Source organism: Colobus angolensis, unplaced genomic scaffold (assembly GCF_000951035.1).
Source record: "Colobus angolensis palliatus isolate OR3802 unplaced genomic scaffold, Cang.pa_1.0 Scaffold29, whole genome shotgun sequence".
Lineage (NCBI taxonomy): Eukaryota > Metazoa > Chordata > Mammalia > Primates > Cercopithecidae > Colobus > Colobus angolensis.
This window is the reverse complement of record NW_012116154.1, coordinates 451,741-469,341: the sequence shown is the minus strand read 5'-3', so window position 1 is coordinate 469,341 and position 17,601 is coordinate 451,741. Positions and strand designations below refer to the sequence as shown.

At 36.5% G+C, this 17,601-nt stretch overlaps 1 protein-coding gene across 2 annotated transcripts in view; it reads right to left on the bottom strand.

The window, feature by feature from the left end:
* The window catches only part of ATP8A1 (ATPase, aminophospholipid transporter (APLT), class I, type 8A, member 1), a 278,979-nt gene that overhangs the window by 192,912 nt on the left and 68,466 nt on the right, over positions 1–17,601 (bottom strand). The window contains exons 7-11 of one of the 2 annotated variants that reach the window (XM_011949035.1): positions 14,224–14,297; positions 8,216–8,285; positions 6,636–6,763; positions 1,893–2,004; positions 383–548 (exon numbers count right to left, since the gene is read on the bottom strand). In XM_011949035.1, the coding sequence (XP_011804425.1) occupies positions 383–548; positions 1,893–2,004; positions 6,636–6,763; positions 8,216–8,285; positions 14,224–14,297 (550 nt within the window). Of the gene's footprint in view, positions 1–382; positions 549–1,892; positions 2,005–6,635; positions 6,764–8,215; positions 8,286–10,770; positions 10,845–14,223; positions 14,298–17,601 lie in introns of both variants that reach the window. The other variant, XM_011949034.1, reaches the window with a different exon arrangement.

Here is a 17,601-nt window from a genome sequence, read left to right as displayed (position 1 = left end):
ATTTAAATATATTATGTTTTATTATATCCACACATGGTCAATCTATTTTCTTTACCATACACTTAACCATCTATGTTAAAAATATTTTTAAGGAATAGTTTTCATTGATGTATATCATAAATGAGACTATACTCAGTGAACATTTCATACCACTATAGAGTTCTCATTATGTTTTTAAGGATTCTGAAATTTTAGGATTCCCAAATTTTACTTACACTTGTTAGAAATCTCATTGAAAAACAAAGATCAAACGTCCACCTATCTTGGCAACAAGGTCTTCTTTTTAGAAACAATAGGAAATTCCATAAAGTAAATCAAGATCAATTGTGAAACAAATACATGTTTTAATCTAAAAAAGTGCAGTAAGCACTTGATTGCTTACAGTTTAGATTGAGATACCAGTCTTTTCCAGAATGCCTTCGATTCCAAATGGCTGAGCCCACAGAACAGACAAGAGACATGGCAATTAAGATACAAAATAAAATCAAAATTTGTACATTTGTAATCCGTTCCACATTTGAGAGCTTAAGTGGTGGACTTGTTGAATTCTGTAAAAAGAAACAAGATGAGTAATAAAAAATGTACATCAATGATTTAGCAATGTATATTTAGTATTCTGTTGAGGATGACAAAGTCACAACTCGGTATCTAGTTGTGGGTGGATATTTGAAAATTATGCGAAATCCATGACAAATGTAATAAGGTGCCAATGCTTAACTACCTCTTTTTTTCAAGGCCACTACACCACCCAGGCCTTTTTCTAGGAAGTAAACTATAAGAAAGAAGAGGAGAAGGAAATTACATTCCTTTTGCAAAAACAGCTTTTGCATTGTGGCAGGTAGGATGAATAATGCATTACTTGACTATGTAAGCAAAGAGGGTAGTCTAGAAACATTTAGTTAGTGTTTCCATTCAGGAAGAGAGGAAGACAAGGCAGCCCATGCCCCCACCCCCAAACAGGCACCTGGAAATTTAAACATATGAAGGCAACATTTAAAGTATCTCCGGCTTTCAAATTTCTGGTGGCATTTAGCAATTGTTTTACTGAATGCAGCAGCAATTTAAGTAGTCCTGGCTATAAATAATAACAGAGGCAAGTTTCCTCAGTTGTATTTGATGATTCAAATGGTTATGTAGACCTGTGCTAACCAAAAAATCCACCGGACAGAAAATTAAATGTCATAATCAATATAAAATGAAGATTTATAGAATTTATAAAATGGCTAGGGGTGGAATCACTAACAGCAATCTTGCTTGCCTATTGATAATACCTTCATGCCTGTACAAGGTACAAAGGCATTAGCTCTGAGAGCAGATTTTCATTTAGTTTCTTAAAACTGCTTTCTACACCCATCTAACTATTTAATATTGATGGTATAACATAGAGACGGAGCAACTGTAGGCAGGTGTGAAGATCAATGCAAGAATTAAAGCTGATGGCAAAAACAGCCTTGCATATAAATGCTATGAAAAATGGTCATTTGATTCAAATTTCTAAAAAATTTTATAAAAAGATAGAAATTTAAAAATATGACTATTACATTAAAATTACAAGACATATTTTAATGCAGATCACTTATCCTGACATAAACAACCTGTAATAACCACTATAATAGTTAGTAAATGCTGCCATAGACCCATACACAAAATTCTTGAGAGTTCATGCATAATCTCTGGTGAACTTTCCAGTATTCCTGTGTGCAGTGAGCTATTCTTATAGGGAGGTAATTTCAAGGTCCCGCTCACAGGAGTACCAGATTCTGAACATATAGGGTTGGATCAGGAATCTATGACAGATGGTCTCCTATGTTTGGGACCACTGCACTGAGATCTACAAATCACACACTCACAAAAGCCTTAGGTCCAAAAGGTTTCAAAGAGATAAATCCCACCTGCATCAGCTTGGTGTCGTGTCCAGTGTAGACAACTATTCCATGAACCCACTGTGTATTTCTCAACTGAGCTCCTCGAAGAAGAATCTGATCTGCTCCCAGTGGAACAGTGCTAGGATGGATTATGTTGACATTAGAAACAGTATTCTCTAAAATGCTTAAGCACTCTAGTCACCACATAGTTACACATGTTCCCATTATTAAAATAACCCTTCTCATATTTAAGTTTTAGAAAGTAATTTCCCTCCAATACAAATAATTTTCTTAAACAGCAACAACACAAGTATTTAAGTTGTTTTTCCTTAACATCAAGCCAGTCATTTTCTATAACTTCGCTATCTGCTATGGACTACACTGTGTCCCTCCACCATTCACATGTTGAAGTTCTTACCCCCAACATAATGGTATCTGGAAATGACCCTTCAGAAGGTAATGTGATATAGAAGAGGTCATGAGGGTTGGGTCGAGGAGTTTGCTTTTGTCCTTGTGAGGACACAGCAAGAAGGGGCCTTTTGCCAGCCAGGAAGATGACCCTCACCAGAACCCAATCATGCAGGTACTCTGATCTCAGATGTTTAGCCTTCGGAAAAGTGAGAAAAATAAATTTCCATCATTAAAGCCACCAAGTCTATGGTGTTTTGTTATGCAGCTTGAGCAAACTAATACATTAACCAAAACAGCAGGTAATGTTTTGGAATTCAGAGGCTAATTTACACACCTATTTGTAACTTTTCCTAAATTAGTAAGTCCATTTAGGTTTCTAAAAGTGTTAGGAAGTGATGGGGCTAAGGAATTTGTCTGCCCACCTCAGCCCCACCACACACACACACACACACACACACACACACACACACACACACACACACTCACTCTCTCTCTCTCTCTCTCCCCGCCCCGCCCCCCACATCCCACCCGAATTAAAAACAGCTTTGTGCATAATAAAGGGCCAAAAAATTCCTAAGATAAGTACACAGCTCTCACCACTTATTTGCATTGCCAGCCCTGACCCCCTACAGACAAGTTCCTGTACTTAAAACCTCTAGAACATTCATTTTTATAGTATTTGAAGATTGGTTCCCCAAGAATTGTGAATAAATTTTAAAGAACAGTAAGCATTTTGGAGCTGTTCATTCCCTATCATTTAAACCACATTTTTCATGAATAAGGTCCAAGGTGGTATCTTTGTGGATTTTTCACAAGGCTACCCACTATGGTAGGTTATTGGGTGATATAACTCACACAGGGACATAAGAAGGAACAAAGTCACCACAGATATACTGGAGTTCTTGAGGAAAATGTAATACATAAATTTTAATGGGTCATGGATTACTATTACCAAGTCTTCATTTTAATAAGAGAAAAAAGGTCAAATATAAAGAAAATATATTTAAAAATTCTGGAAAAAGAAGGAAACAATTCCACAAGAAAAGTCTACAGACAACACAGAACTTCTCTGTAAGTGGAGGCAAAGCGAGGCTGATGTCTTCATTTCTGGTGAGCTGCTCTGGCCCAGTCGGCTTGGAAGGCTAGTAGCAGCTTGGGCCTCGGACATTCAGGCACTACACAAATTCTACTGACACAGTTAAATCAATCCAGATGGGTAGGTAACAACAGTACTTGAATGAATCCTTAGGAAATACTATATTCCAATTTAGAGAAAGAACAAAGCAACTGCAACTCTCATTTGTTACGTACAATAGCATGCCTTTAGGACATATCTGGAAGGAAACCCCTTCAGTGTATATCTCAAGAGTAGGGGTGCATTTCAGAGTTGAAAGGGGCCTTGGGCCTAAAGTGGGTTTCCAATAACTTCTTGGGAAGCTGGACTATGCTCTGGGACACAAATGAGACAATTGTTCCTTACCCAGCCAATGGGGTATAATATGGCAACTGTCACCTCAGCATTGGTGGTGTGGATTGACTGGAATTAGATACAAACTCTTCAAAAGCAAAACACACCACTTTTCAATTACAAGGACTCAAGAAGAATTAGTTAGTTTTCATCACAGCTGGTGTTCCAAGGCTTCTGGCATTAGACTAGGACCCTCATCCTTAAAGGAAACAAAGTATACTCATTCCAAAGGGTCTCCAAGAGCTTTGGGTAATCATTGTAAACCCCAAATGTGCTACAGATACAAAGGTCTTGAAAATCTGTTTCTACCTTTCATATGAAATACAGCATATTATATAAATTCTCTTTGTACCCTGAATCTTGGCACCATCATACAAAGTTTCTCCTTCATGGCATAGATTTGCTCAGCATCAGTTTGACAGAAAACTGTTAAGACATGGAAGCTGGCCAGTTAAGAATGTCAGACTATAGAAACAATACTGGCATAAATGGCCAAATCTATCATTAGTCTTTCACCATATGTTCACGGAACAATCACTCTGTGCAAATTTTAAAACAACATGTAATTACTTCAAGGATTACAGGAAAGCTTTTGGAGGATCTGAATGAAGATGACAGTTCAGGGTATACTTCAAATGTCCTTTAGAATTCAAACACTCTAATCACGCAATTACAAAATAATGAAAACACCAAAAACATTCCCTCAGGCTGGTGAGTTGAACTAGTATGTTTAGCCAATATTTAGCCACTACAAATGCCTGGGAGATAAGGTATACCATAAAGTAGAGGAAGTAGGGAAAGAAGGGAATGGAGGAGAAAAGAGGGGAGAAGGGAAGCACGAAAGACTTCACCTTTTCTGCTTCATTTCTTTGCTCTCTTTGCAACAAAACTCATTGAAAAAGAAGTCTATATTTGCTATTTTCAACTCCTCTTCTTCCATTTTCTCAAACTTACTATCACCAGACACCTGTTCTAATCAGTTTCAATGATCTCCACTTTCTAAATGTAATTATGTTAGTGGTCAGTCTCATTGCACTTGACCATTAGCAATATCAGACTCAGTTTTGGTCCCTCTGCCTTGGTACGGTTTCTTCACTCCCTCGGTTACCATCCTATAAACTTGGTCTCCTTCTCTTTCACTAGTGCCCTTGCTTTTCCCAACATAACGTTGGAGAGTCTTAGGATAGTTCTTAGGTCTCTTTGGTTTTCTGTCTATACTTATTTATTCTCAGTCATTTCTTCCATCCTTGTAGCTTTAAATATCTATCTATGCCACCTACTTCCAAATATATCTCATGAACCCAGACTTCTGTCCCAAACTTCAGATATATATTCAACAGCCTCCTGGACATCTCTGTTTGGACCAGACAAACTTATAAATTCCAAAACTGAACTGCTGATCTCTCTTCCTCAAAATCCTCCAACGAATTCCCATTTCACTCAGAGTAACATTGTCACAATGGCCTACAAAGCCCATAGGATCTGGCCCTCTATTTTCTTTAGGCCCTTCTTCTATTACTCTCTTTATGGATCACAGCACTGCAACCACACCGCCCTAACATTCCACAATTATTCCAGGCACTTTTCCACTTGAAGGTCATGTAACGATAGAACTAATAATTTACACTGACTACTCCTTCCATCTGGAATCATCTCCCTCCAGATAGTCAAAAGGCAAACTTCCTCACTTCCCACTCATCACTGCTCAAACGTTACCTTTTCAATTAGGCTAACTGTGACCACCCTGACAAAAAGTTCTTCCCTTCCAAAGACACCCAATCTTCCTTACGCTGTGCTAATTTTTTTCCCCAAGTATTTACCACTTTCTAACATAGTATAAAATTTTCTTATTTCTCATCTTATTGTTTGTATGTTTGCCATTACCTTACTGCAAGAAAGTAAGCTCACAAGGTGCTATGGTCTGAATGAATGCTTGTGTCTCCTCAAAATTCGTATGTTGAAACCGAATTCCCAAAGTGGTGGTATCAGAAGGTGGGGCCTTTGGGAATGGAATTCATGCCCTTATAAAAGAGGTCTGAGGGCCTCCGCCATGTAAAGACACATACTGGGTGACACCTATGAGAAACGGGCCCCCAGCAGACACTGAATCTTCTAGTACCTTGATTTTGGACCTCCCAGTTTCCAGAACTGTGAGCAATAAATTACTGTCATTCATAAATTACCCAGTCTAAGATATTTTGTTACAACAGCCTGAACAGACTAAGGCTTAAGGCCAGGAATATTTATTTGCTTTGTTCACTGTTTCCCCCTTAACACCTGTAACTGGCTTGGCTGACTAGGTGTTTAATATGTACTGGTTGAATGAATGAGGAAATGGGTAGAAGAGAAGAAACAAGAGAGGCAGGAAGCAGGTAACAAAAAGAGATGAGATGACTATAATTAATAACACAGGCTAGAAAGAGCATTTGAAATTTCATGGAGTAGACAATAAATTATCCAGTACAACAGACCCTTTGAAGGTAGAGTCCGAGCTCCTTGAAGCATCTCAAGATCACAGGAAAGGACCCAGGCCATGCAGATTGAATAGTTAAGCCTATAACATGAGTATTTTGGCCAAAGAATAAGCCACAGGTAATTCTTACTCCCATTGTTTACCCACGAAACAATGTCCCAGAAGCTTGGAATATCTCTGAAAATATCCTCCTGCCAGATTGGCAGGAACTCTGGGAAGTCATCAGCTACACTACATGAATGGATAAGATTCAACATCTTCACAGAAAGACTCAGGGTAGAATATAAATGCTTTAAAAAGGGTTTTGAGTACTCAAACTTAGCACACAAGAGAATAATATGTATCCAGACTTGGATGACACAGCAATACACTATGACACAATGGATTCTGTGTTTTTAAGAAGACTGACTTTACATACCCATGTCCATCAAGCCTTATGTTTCCAACAAAATCGTAGAGATGTCTGTTTGGACTTTCACACTCTATTCTGCCAGAAATCCTCATCAAACTGTCAATGTCTTTGATATCTGATGTTGCTGGTAAGCCCTGTTTGGAATTTTTAAATAAGTAAAAAGTATATTAAATAAGTTGTATCTGGGCAAAGAGGAGGAATTTTGAATTCATCCAAGTCTTGAGATCTAAGGGATCTCATTATTTTTATAAGCAATTCTCCCTTACTCTGTCAAATCATAATTAAGAGATACCTTCCTCCCTGACTTGAGCACAGGTTTTAAGCACAAGAATAGGGCACCTTTATGAGAGTTCTTAAATATGTTTAAGAGACTATAAGCTAGTCTGCAAAGATAATTTGAAGTGAGTCCCCAAAGCACCATTTGTTTCTGAAAATAAAAGTAATATTTAGCACTATACAGTCTGTCTTCAGAAACCAAAAAAGATGAAAAATAGATGGAATTTGTGTTCAAAGAACATAGCTTTGTTTCTTTTTATTCCACTGAGAAAGGAAACTCCAAAACAGGGTTTCCCTCTGGCCCACCAGAAGCAGCTGCCACTGAGCAGGGCCCTCACACAGTGGCAGTCTGGGTCCAGGCCCTCTGTGATGATCTGGTTCCAACACATCCCCACCCTCCCAAATGTCATTTTCATCTTTCATCTAGAAACCAAGGGCATACATTTTTAGAATCCCTCTTAAAACTTTAAAAACTTCACAGTTGTTTTTGTTTGAGATGATATGTAAAGTAAATATAGAAATGTTAACTATTCCCCAAGATGAGTTTTTGAATGGCAATAGAAAGTATGACTTTTTAAAAAACTTTTATTTTAGGTTCAGGGGTATACAATGGAGCTTATGTAGGTAAACTTGTGTTATGGGAGCTTCTTATACACCTTTTTTTGTTCTTTTTTTTCTTTTTTTTGAGACGGAGTCTCACTTTGTTGCCCAGGCTGGAGTGCAGTGGCATGATCTTGGCTCACTACAACCTCTGCCTCTCAGGTTCAAGCAATTCTCCTGGCTCAGCCTCCTGAGTAGCTGGGATTACAGGTGTGTGCCACCATGTCTGGCTACTTTTTGTATTTTTATTAGAGACAGGGTTTCACCATTTTGGTCAGGCTGGTCTCAAACTCCTGACCTCGTGATCTGCCTGCCTCGGCCTCCCAAACTATGATTACATATGTGAGCCACTGTGCCCAGCCTTGTACAGCTTTTTAACATGGCGAAGTCAAAATATAATTTGAACCAGGTGAATAGGAAAAAGTTAAAACCTATCAAAGCCTTAGAACTACTATTATCTGAGTGTTACCTATTACATAATTAAAAATATTACAAATAGTATCTATAAGACAGACCACATTTACCCAGACAAATACATAGGAGTCTTCCATAATACTTAACAATATCAGTTTATAAAACATCTTCGTTGTGGTTCCATGGGAACATATTTGCAATAGGACAGATTACTTCAAGACAATAACACAAAGAAAGAAGCCTTAATTCCATGTAATAAAAGAGCAGTGATTCTATATACTTGTATTAGATCTTACCTGCCTAATTTTCAAGTTTGTTTCACCATCTAAGTTGGATGTTTCAATGTAGCACATGGCTTGGGGCTCACTGTAGTTTGGAGTTGAGAAGCACAAAGATTTAGTCGGGGAAGAAAAGCATAACAACAATTTATTTAAATGCTTAGACTCACTGAAGCCTTTCATTCTAGACAAAGTAATAGTTACCTAGCTTCTTGATGATTTTCATTCTAACAGCAAGATGCTGTGAGGCAGAACCCATGCATGACAACTCATGGATTAGCTTTTCAGCCAGGACCAAAAGCAATTTCCTGACAACAATCAGTAATGGTCTTCAAGATAATGCAAATGAATAGATTTGCACAGATTTAAATTGTTCATCCACATAGACACAACACAGACTGTATCTGAAATGTAAAGCAGTTTTGTGTCTGGATTTATCTTTAGCTCAAAAACACCACATGAGATTTCATGCTCATGGCACACATGTAAATTGGTTAAGAAAGTGGTTGATGAGAAAATTCCAGATTGCTAGTTCTACAAACCTGCGTTTACTACCCTTTAGCTATGATGAATAGGATCATATAAACCGTAATATTTAACTGTTAAGGTTATTTAAAAAAAAGTAGTATGAACAAATTTTACAATGAAAGTGGATATATAGCTTTCTCCCTCTGTTTTCCACTCCTGCTCTCCTATTAAAGTTCCTTAAGAGATTCTCACAGTGGTAAAAACTAAAACTAAAATCAGTCAGCTAGGCCATATTGCTCCTTGACCTGAACCTAGAAGATATACTTCATGGGTTCCCTACCAGTGTGCCTTAGTAAAATCTGGTGTGTGGTGGTTGGCATTAGGGGTCCATGTTTCCAGTTTTATCATACCACCACAGCCCAGACTGTCTTATCTTTCCTTTTCACATGCTGATTTGACCTGCCCAGCAACTACTGACATGTGAGTTTGTAGCTCAACTGTACAGTCTGATCCTCAATTCTAAAGAAAAGCATTCTAAAGTTAATCTCATTAATGCCTGGTTATATAACAGGCCTAATTTACTAATATCACATAAGTATTATAAATGTAATCTCTTATAAGCATGTGTACTCAGCTAGAAAGAAAAAAATTTACAAATTACAAACACCTGGAATTTTCTAATCAACTTCCAACCTGTACATGTGCAAAACAGACTATTCCAAGTTTCAGAAATGGGCATGTAGCTTAATTCTTTGGCCCGAAGATTTACGAAAATTGCTTAAACACACAGACATTAATCAAAAATATTTTATTGATTCATTTTAAAGTAGCTCTGCAAGTTCTTCAATTTACTCTATCAGCTTTCTTTCATAAAAGCTGCTACTTTTTCTGAAAATTAAGTCCTTCAATATTTATATTTTTACTCTATCACTTATTCAAAATTTTAGTTTTTAAATCACTGTCACAATAGCAATTTGGCTCTGGAAATTGCTCCAAATCTGTAATTTACTTATGCATACATTTGAAACATAGTTTATGAATTTATAAAGCATATCTTCTGATAATATAGAAGCATGATGACAAAGAAAATACTAAATGACAATGTTGATTCCATATTCTGACAATTAGAATAACATTCTAATTCTACTTTTTTCTGTCCATAAAGTAACTTATCTAGGTAGGTCTTTAAATGGCTAGGAAGTTAGGAAGTTCAAATAGCTAAGTTCTATTTGAAGCTGGGCTAATAAAATATGCATCGAAATTGAGAATATTCTCAACAATCACTTAAGACAGCAGTTACTGAAGCAATTCTTAATAGTGCTGTGAAAAGGCAGCAAGAAGTCTCAGATAAGGAATCATGCTAGATCATAAATATTTCAGCAAATTATGATGACATCTAAAACACAAACTAGTCAAAAGAGGCAAAGCAGGCTTTCTGATTAGTAAGTGAAAAATGAAACAAGATGCGTATCACAATACAGACACTAGTAGACAGCTGAAATTGATCACAGGAACGTGCACTTTTTCACTAGATACAAGTGGGATAAAAGTTGATCGCAAAGCATGCGGTACAAAATGTGCAACATCCAGCTTTGTGCAGGGGGTCCTCTATAAACCCTATGAGCCCAAATTATAGTCACAATCGCTGGAAGGATTTTACAGAACTTACAGAAAAATTTAAAATACAAGAATAAGACATATTTATAATCTAATCAATTTTCAATGACTGTTTCATGAAAAGCTTAACATTGTTCAAAATAATATTCTGGAGAGATAATAAATTAAGCCTTAGTACTTAGGCATGTTATTAAATATGAATATATATTAATGGTACATAGGAAATTAAAATCTACCTTCATTGTCATGCCTCTTAGACTCCTATTGATAACAGGAGTTCAATCTGCCCAGCTGAAGGACAAGCATCACTCAACATAGTATTCCAAAATCCCTTTAAAACATCTGTGAAATGTCCATCACCAAGCAGTATAAAAAGTTTGTGTTTTAAAGGAAGAGACACAGAACTCAACCACATTTGGGTGCAACTGTTCTCTGGTTTACGGTGAGGACCCACATACACGCATCCTATATGACTCAGTGGTTCTAACCTTGAGGACAGACTGATGAGATCTGCTGGGAGATGTTCCCCATTGGTCACTTTCACTATCTCCCCTACTGCCACCTACATGTCCCAGTATAAAATAAGTAAAATGGCAAAAAAAATGAACAGAGAAAAAAACAAACAAACAAATGGACAAAAGAGACAGAAAGTTCGAAATTATTATAGAAAATAATACATGTTAATAAGAACATTTAATGCCATTTTTTTCAAAACTTATTTTGATCAGGTCTGAAGCATAAGAAAACATTTAGTATTTGAGGGTTATTTATTTGCTTTCAAGCCCAATTTAAATTTTTAGTGTAAAAACTTAATTTTTAAAAGTTTACTCATAAGCTTATAAAATTAAAGCATATTTTATAGAGAACTACATTATATTCTAGATTTTTCTTTCTCAAATTTCTCCACCTCATGCCATCTACTGTATGTCCACAGTATTCCAACCCTGACTTAGTCATTACCAAAAAAGGAAGGAAATAATGATGAAAATTATTTTTTAGGGCTGTGATAGGGTTTTGAAAAAAAAGTATACTAGTTCCCGCCCCACTTATAAAAAAACAACTATTAAAAACATTCTGACTCCAAAATATTTTCAAAGTTAATTGAATAAATATCTTATTAACTTTAATGCCAAGCTGCGAAGACACAGGCCTTAGGAAGTCAGAAGGCATAACTGCAGCCTTTTGAGTTACTTAGCAATTAATGCATTGTTTTGGAAGGGTAAGCCTTTGAATTCAGAGAAATTTTTTCAGAGAGGGTATGAAATAGACATGCCAAGAATATGGACTTGAATTAACAGCTTGAGTTATTTTACCCTACTTTATACTTTCTTAACACATAAATGTATTCATTATTTATTAAATGCTAAAATCTGTTTCATTTCAAAATGAAAGCCTATGAAACACAGTAACTTTCAACCATATTCATGCTTTAATTTCAAACTACCTCACAGAAGATGCACTCTCAGTAATTAAAATTTGAAGAAATTGAAAATTAAAATATTATAAACAGTTGTTTACTCTTACTGCTAAGTGGTTGCTCACTTGCAGGTGAAAATCATCATGTACTTCTTTTGACAGTGGACAGTGTAAAGATAGATTAGGAGTATTCCAACCCTGACTTAGTCATTACCTAAAGTCAAAATTTCTTTCTGTTAAATGATTAAACACTACTACCTATTTCGTGAGGTTAACGTAGATTCAAAGGAGTTAAGTAATGCTAAAATTCTTTGAGGGAAAAAAAATCCTGAAAGGTGGTATTCTGCTACTTGGATTGAAATGTCTAACAGCACAGCCTTTATTTTGAATTCCACTCAATAACAAAAAGCAACAAATCAGATAATCTTTTAAAAATATAATCTCGGAGGAAGTCAATCACTGTGGAGACCATATTAAGACACAGAAACTGTTCTGATAAACTGATATTCATAACCACCAGTAAGTGTTTTTAATGTTTATAAAACAAGCTCTGTAAAAATGGTCTAAAGTTTAAGAAATACAAGTAGCTTGCTGAGGAGTTTCTGAAATTGGATAGAGTCAGACAGCAACGATTTTGAAAATTTCCAACTTAAACTTAAGTATAAATTCAGGGCAGTATAGTCGATTATCTTCACATTTTTGAGCATCAAAAATAAAAATTGTATTTAATGGTTCAGTGTATATGATTCATTCTATAATTATGTCTCTAAGAGTTTAATCGGGAAAACAATACGTTCCCAAATTGTTAGAAGCTGTTACTATCATTTTGAACTTGCTTATACAGTCACGTGACAATGACAGGTGCAGCTTCTGAGGAAAGGACTGTTAGGCATTTTTGCCACTGTGCGAGCATCATAGAGGGTACCTATACAAACCTAGATGTATAGTCTATAGGCCACATGGTGTAGCAGATTGCTCCTAGGCTACAAACCTGTACAGCATGTTCCTGTACGGAATAGTGTAAAGAAACAGTGACACAATAGTGAGTATTTGTGCAACAGTTTTTCTGCTCCATTATAATCTTATGGGACCACGGTTGTGTATGTATTTTGTAACTGACTGAAATGCTGTTATGCAGCACACAACTGTAAAACATTCAGATGGCCAACTGTCCAATACATTCATCACATTTTTACTTAATAAAACTGAATGGACACCACTCTGTAGGGTACTCTTAAAGCTTATCAATGTAAACAAAAAGAATTGGGGAATATTAGAATTTGATCATTTAATCCATCTTAATATAAAAGATGTGAAACCAAGGCATGAGAGATTAAGCAGTTGGTTCAAAATCACCAACTCAGAGTAAGAATCCTGGCTTTTCACTCCCTAAGGAGAGCTCTCTCTAGATACTACCTAGAACCTGAGACAATGACAATAAGCTCTCCCTCAAGCTAATTCTCAAGATGCCAAGAATGGATGGTTAGCTTTACTCAGTTTTAGAGATTTATCCTGATAAAGTTATAAGCAAAGGAAACTAAGAACAGAAAGGGTGATTTGAAAACATCTATATCAATTTTTCTGAAAACAAAAACCTATAGGTACATGGTACAAAAAGATACAGAAATATAACTACCTGCAGTTACTTTAATTGGTTGTAGACTTACTTCTATAAATATCTAGATTATTTTTACTTGTTCAGCTAAGTTTCACTAACTTGTCATGAATTGAATCACTTTAAATGATGACCTGATTAAATAGATTTTGAAAAAAGGACACCATCCATATTCATATGTGGATTTACAAATAAAACTGTCCAAGGAAATGATGATAAACAACCTCTAAAATATTAAAAACAATTTTTCTTAATTTAAAATAGGACTAGTTTATAGTTTTTAAACCTAAAACCATTTGAAAGTCACATTCTTTAAAGGGTAACAGTGCCATATGAATACTAATTTATACTGAATACTAATTCACGACTAAAATATGAGTAAAATGAAAATTATTTAAATTAAGTAACTGAAAGAACTTAAAAGAAAGAGCAAAGTACTTTTCTGTTGGAAGAGTATGGCATTTCAAAAGGCATGATGGCAAAAAGAATCATTCATCCATTTTTTAGTACCATTCCATCACAATAATCAAGAAACTTTGCAGGGATTTATGATGAACAAGGATTGAAAGATAAAAAAAATCAATAGAACTCAATCCATGTGTGATATAAAATAAATGACAGGAAATCTTAAAAGAATTATGATCCCCACAAAGGGATCTGGATAGATTCAGAGGGAGAGTAGACTCTTAATTATATTTGAATGATAAAGTATAGTACCTATCACTTATTCTATATGGCAAACATGAAAGAGCCCTTTAAGTCCAATCAATTTTTTAAATGTTTATATAAAAATTATTAGAGAGGTTTTAAATTCTTCGTTTATTCCTTATTTCCTTGGAGAAATCACAAGGTCAATGCAGGGTAGAGAAACCATCCTCTACACTGTTTGAGCATCAGTAGGCATCTCTACCTTGATGAGAGAAGTACAGTGTCAGCAGGTATATACTCTTTGCCTTTTATTACAACTATATCTCCAACATTTACCTGAAAGAAAACTGGGAATTGGTTAATTATCTGCATTGAAAGATAGTTACAAATATACAACCCATTGTAAAAAGCACAGAATACAGTAAAAGCAGTTACTGACAAACAAGAACCTCTTATCTTCACAAAATGGAAGAAAATTATCTAGGAGTGAGACCAGGGTTGGAGGAATCCTTTAAAAATTGGACATTATATATTGGATATATAACTTATCTTGATAAAATCAATCTATTCTATCCACTTAATTGACATCTCAACTTTTCATATCCTCTCTTTGACATAAAAACATAAAGGAGGAATTTACCAATATAAATCTTTATCCTATTTAAGGAAATGTCCCAATGCAACTGAAGACGCTATTATATATAACTGCTCCTCACAATAATGCTTGTGAAACTAGTATTGCTTATAACTCATCCTCTGGAGAGAAAGAAAATGAGTCTGAGATTCTGAGATTTTTGCTTAAGATGATGGGGAGTTGAAGAGCTTAGACTCAAATCCACATCTGACTGTCTGCAAATCCTGATTTTGCACAATTTTGTGAAACAATCAATGCATTTTAAATTAAAAGTTAATCTCTTCATTTTACTATCTCTTAGCATTTTTCTGAGCCCGGCATAAAGACAAAGACATACTATGTTCAAAAACTGTTAGCAATAATTTAAGTGACAGATGTGTCACATAGCTTTTGCTAAACAATACAATAACTAAGCAACAACTTGGCTTAACTGAGCTGACCAAGTTACACTGTTAGCCGCTCCCCTTACATCATGAAAGTTGACTTCTTGGCTGGGCGCAGTGGCTCACGCCTGTAATTGCAGCACTTTGGAAGGCCGAGGCAGGCGGATCACAAGGTCAGGAGATCAAGACCATCCTGACTAACACAGTGAAAGCCCGCCTCTACTAAAAATACAAAAAATTAGCCGGGCATGGTGGTGGGCGCCTGTAGTCCCAGCTACTGGGGAGGCTGAGGCAGGAGAATGGCGTGAACCCAGGAGGCGGAGCCCAGATCGCGCCACTGCACTCTGGCCTGGCCAACAGGGCGAGACTTCGTCTCAAAAAAAAAAAAAAAAAAAAAAAAAAAGAAAGTTGATCTCTTAGTAGACAAATGATCTTAAATATGAATTTCAATATGTAATAGATGGAAAAAAAGACTTTTTAAATTAAAGCCTGTTTGTTCTTCCCCCTCCCTACTTTTCCTTGAACTCTAAAATAACACTACTGAGGGTAAGAACAGAATAGTGTCCTTTGTGGGAATCATAATAAGAAATTACTGCAGAGGCAGCCCACTGCGGTCTATTATTTACCAAAAGAAGAGGTTAGGAAAGGTTGGGGCAGGGGTATTGTCTTTCATTTACGACATGTATGTTTAGTGTCCAAGTACGGAAGTTCTGGGTCTCTTGATTCAAAAAATAATTCAGGTGAAATCTGAAATTCGGACTAGCTGAAACTGGCAAATTACCAGGGATCTCGGAATCAAACACCCCCTACCTCAAAAAAGGGCAAAGATGGAAAAATTAAAAACTCCAATATAAATGAACTGGTCCTTAAAATAATGTGCTGTGATAATACTGTGATTACTCACTGACAGAAAGATAGTAAAATGTAAATTCTCTGTAATCATGACACTTAGAATGCATCCAGGTTACCATTTAATTGTTCTTTAATCATCTCCTGTGTGTTAATGTTTCCTCTTAAATTCAACTATGTGCTTCACAAAATCAGAATCATACCCTCTACACTATCATGTTAGAGTCTAACAGTCAGATTTAAATCCCTAATTGATTGTGCTGCTTTCCAACATCTTTACTCATTGTAAGACAAAAGAAGGGCTTGTGGTTATTAAACTCAATAAAATAGTAACAATTTATATGGTACCCCAGTGGCCTGGGAAAACCATGGGCTTACTAAATGCTGAAGTTTTTACTAAAGCATGCTAAATCAATGAATGCTAAAGTTCTTTACTGTAAGGAAAGCAGGGAACTTAACTCCTTAGGATGCCTATGTTTAAGATCAATTTCTCAAAAGACATCCAAACACCTGTCTTTCCTTTTGGGTTCTGAGCTCCCAATACAGCATTCCCCTTCCAGTCTAGTGTGTGCATAAGACGAACCAAGAGAAGAAAAAGTCAAGATGACAAAAATGCTTTGATCATATATATTCCAATCGGAGGAATGTCATGATAAAGCAGTTTTAGTCCCCAAAATGCCAAAGTTAAGGAAATATTTAGGGCTTTCAGTCCACTACCTACAGCCTTCTGAAGTCACTGATATTAGCAACATTGAGGATTATGTAACATAGTAAGATTATCAGACTGCAACAGCCTTATTTACAAATCCAACTAATGGCTGGGCGTGGTGGCTCACACCTGTAATCCCAGTACTTTGGGAGGCCAAGGCGGGTGGATCACCTGAGGTCAGGAGTTCAAGACCAGCCTGGCCAACATGGTGAAACCCCGTCTCTACCAAAAATACAAAAATTAGCTGGGCATGGTGGTGGGTGCCTGTAATCCCAGCTACTCAGGAGGCTGAGGCAGGAGAATCATTTGAACCCAGGAGGCAGAGGTTGCAGTGAGTTGAGATCACGCCACTGTACTCCAGCCTGGGCAACAGAGTGAGACTCTGTCTCAAAAAAAGAAAAAAGAAAAAATACATACATATTGTGGTGGAGGCTTCATGCATTAAAGTGGCTTTACAGAGTAACTTTTACACATGCATTCAGCCCACCATATCATGCTTCCCTAGTAAGTCAGAAGAATATGTTGATTCCAAGATTCTTCCACTGAATTCTCCACCTGCATACATCTCAAAAACCTGTGAACAGTGTTAGCTGCACCTCATTGTAAAGAAATAATCTGTGGTGAGAGCAATGAAACCAGCAGCTTACAGTTCAGGAGTCACAGTGTAGTTTCCTACATGTAGGGCTTTGTGATTACAATACTTTCTTTTAAAACGATGTATCTGCAAGCTAACCTTTTGCAACAGGGAAAAGGTTTCAGGGCAGTAACTGGAGAGAGAAACCATTAACACCTCAGAGCTGAAGTCTGTCCAGCTGTGAATGATTAGATGTATGCTAGGCAAATTTGCAGGTCCTTTGAGGGCCGTTGAAGAGCAACCACAGCAGCCACACATTTAGAAAGGCAGAGAAAGAGCCCTGAAGTAAAGCCCATTTACACTAAGGTCTAACATATTGCCTTGGCATGTAGATGACACTCTTGGTTCTGGTTTACTGATTTTATTTTTAATTGCACAAAATATCATATACGCCAAAGAAAAGACTCGCCTCACAATCTTGTTATCCCAAC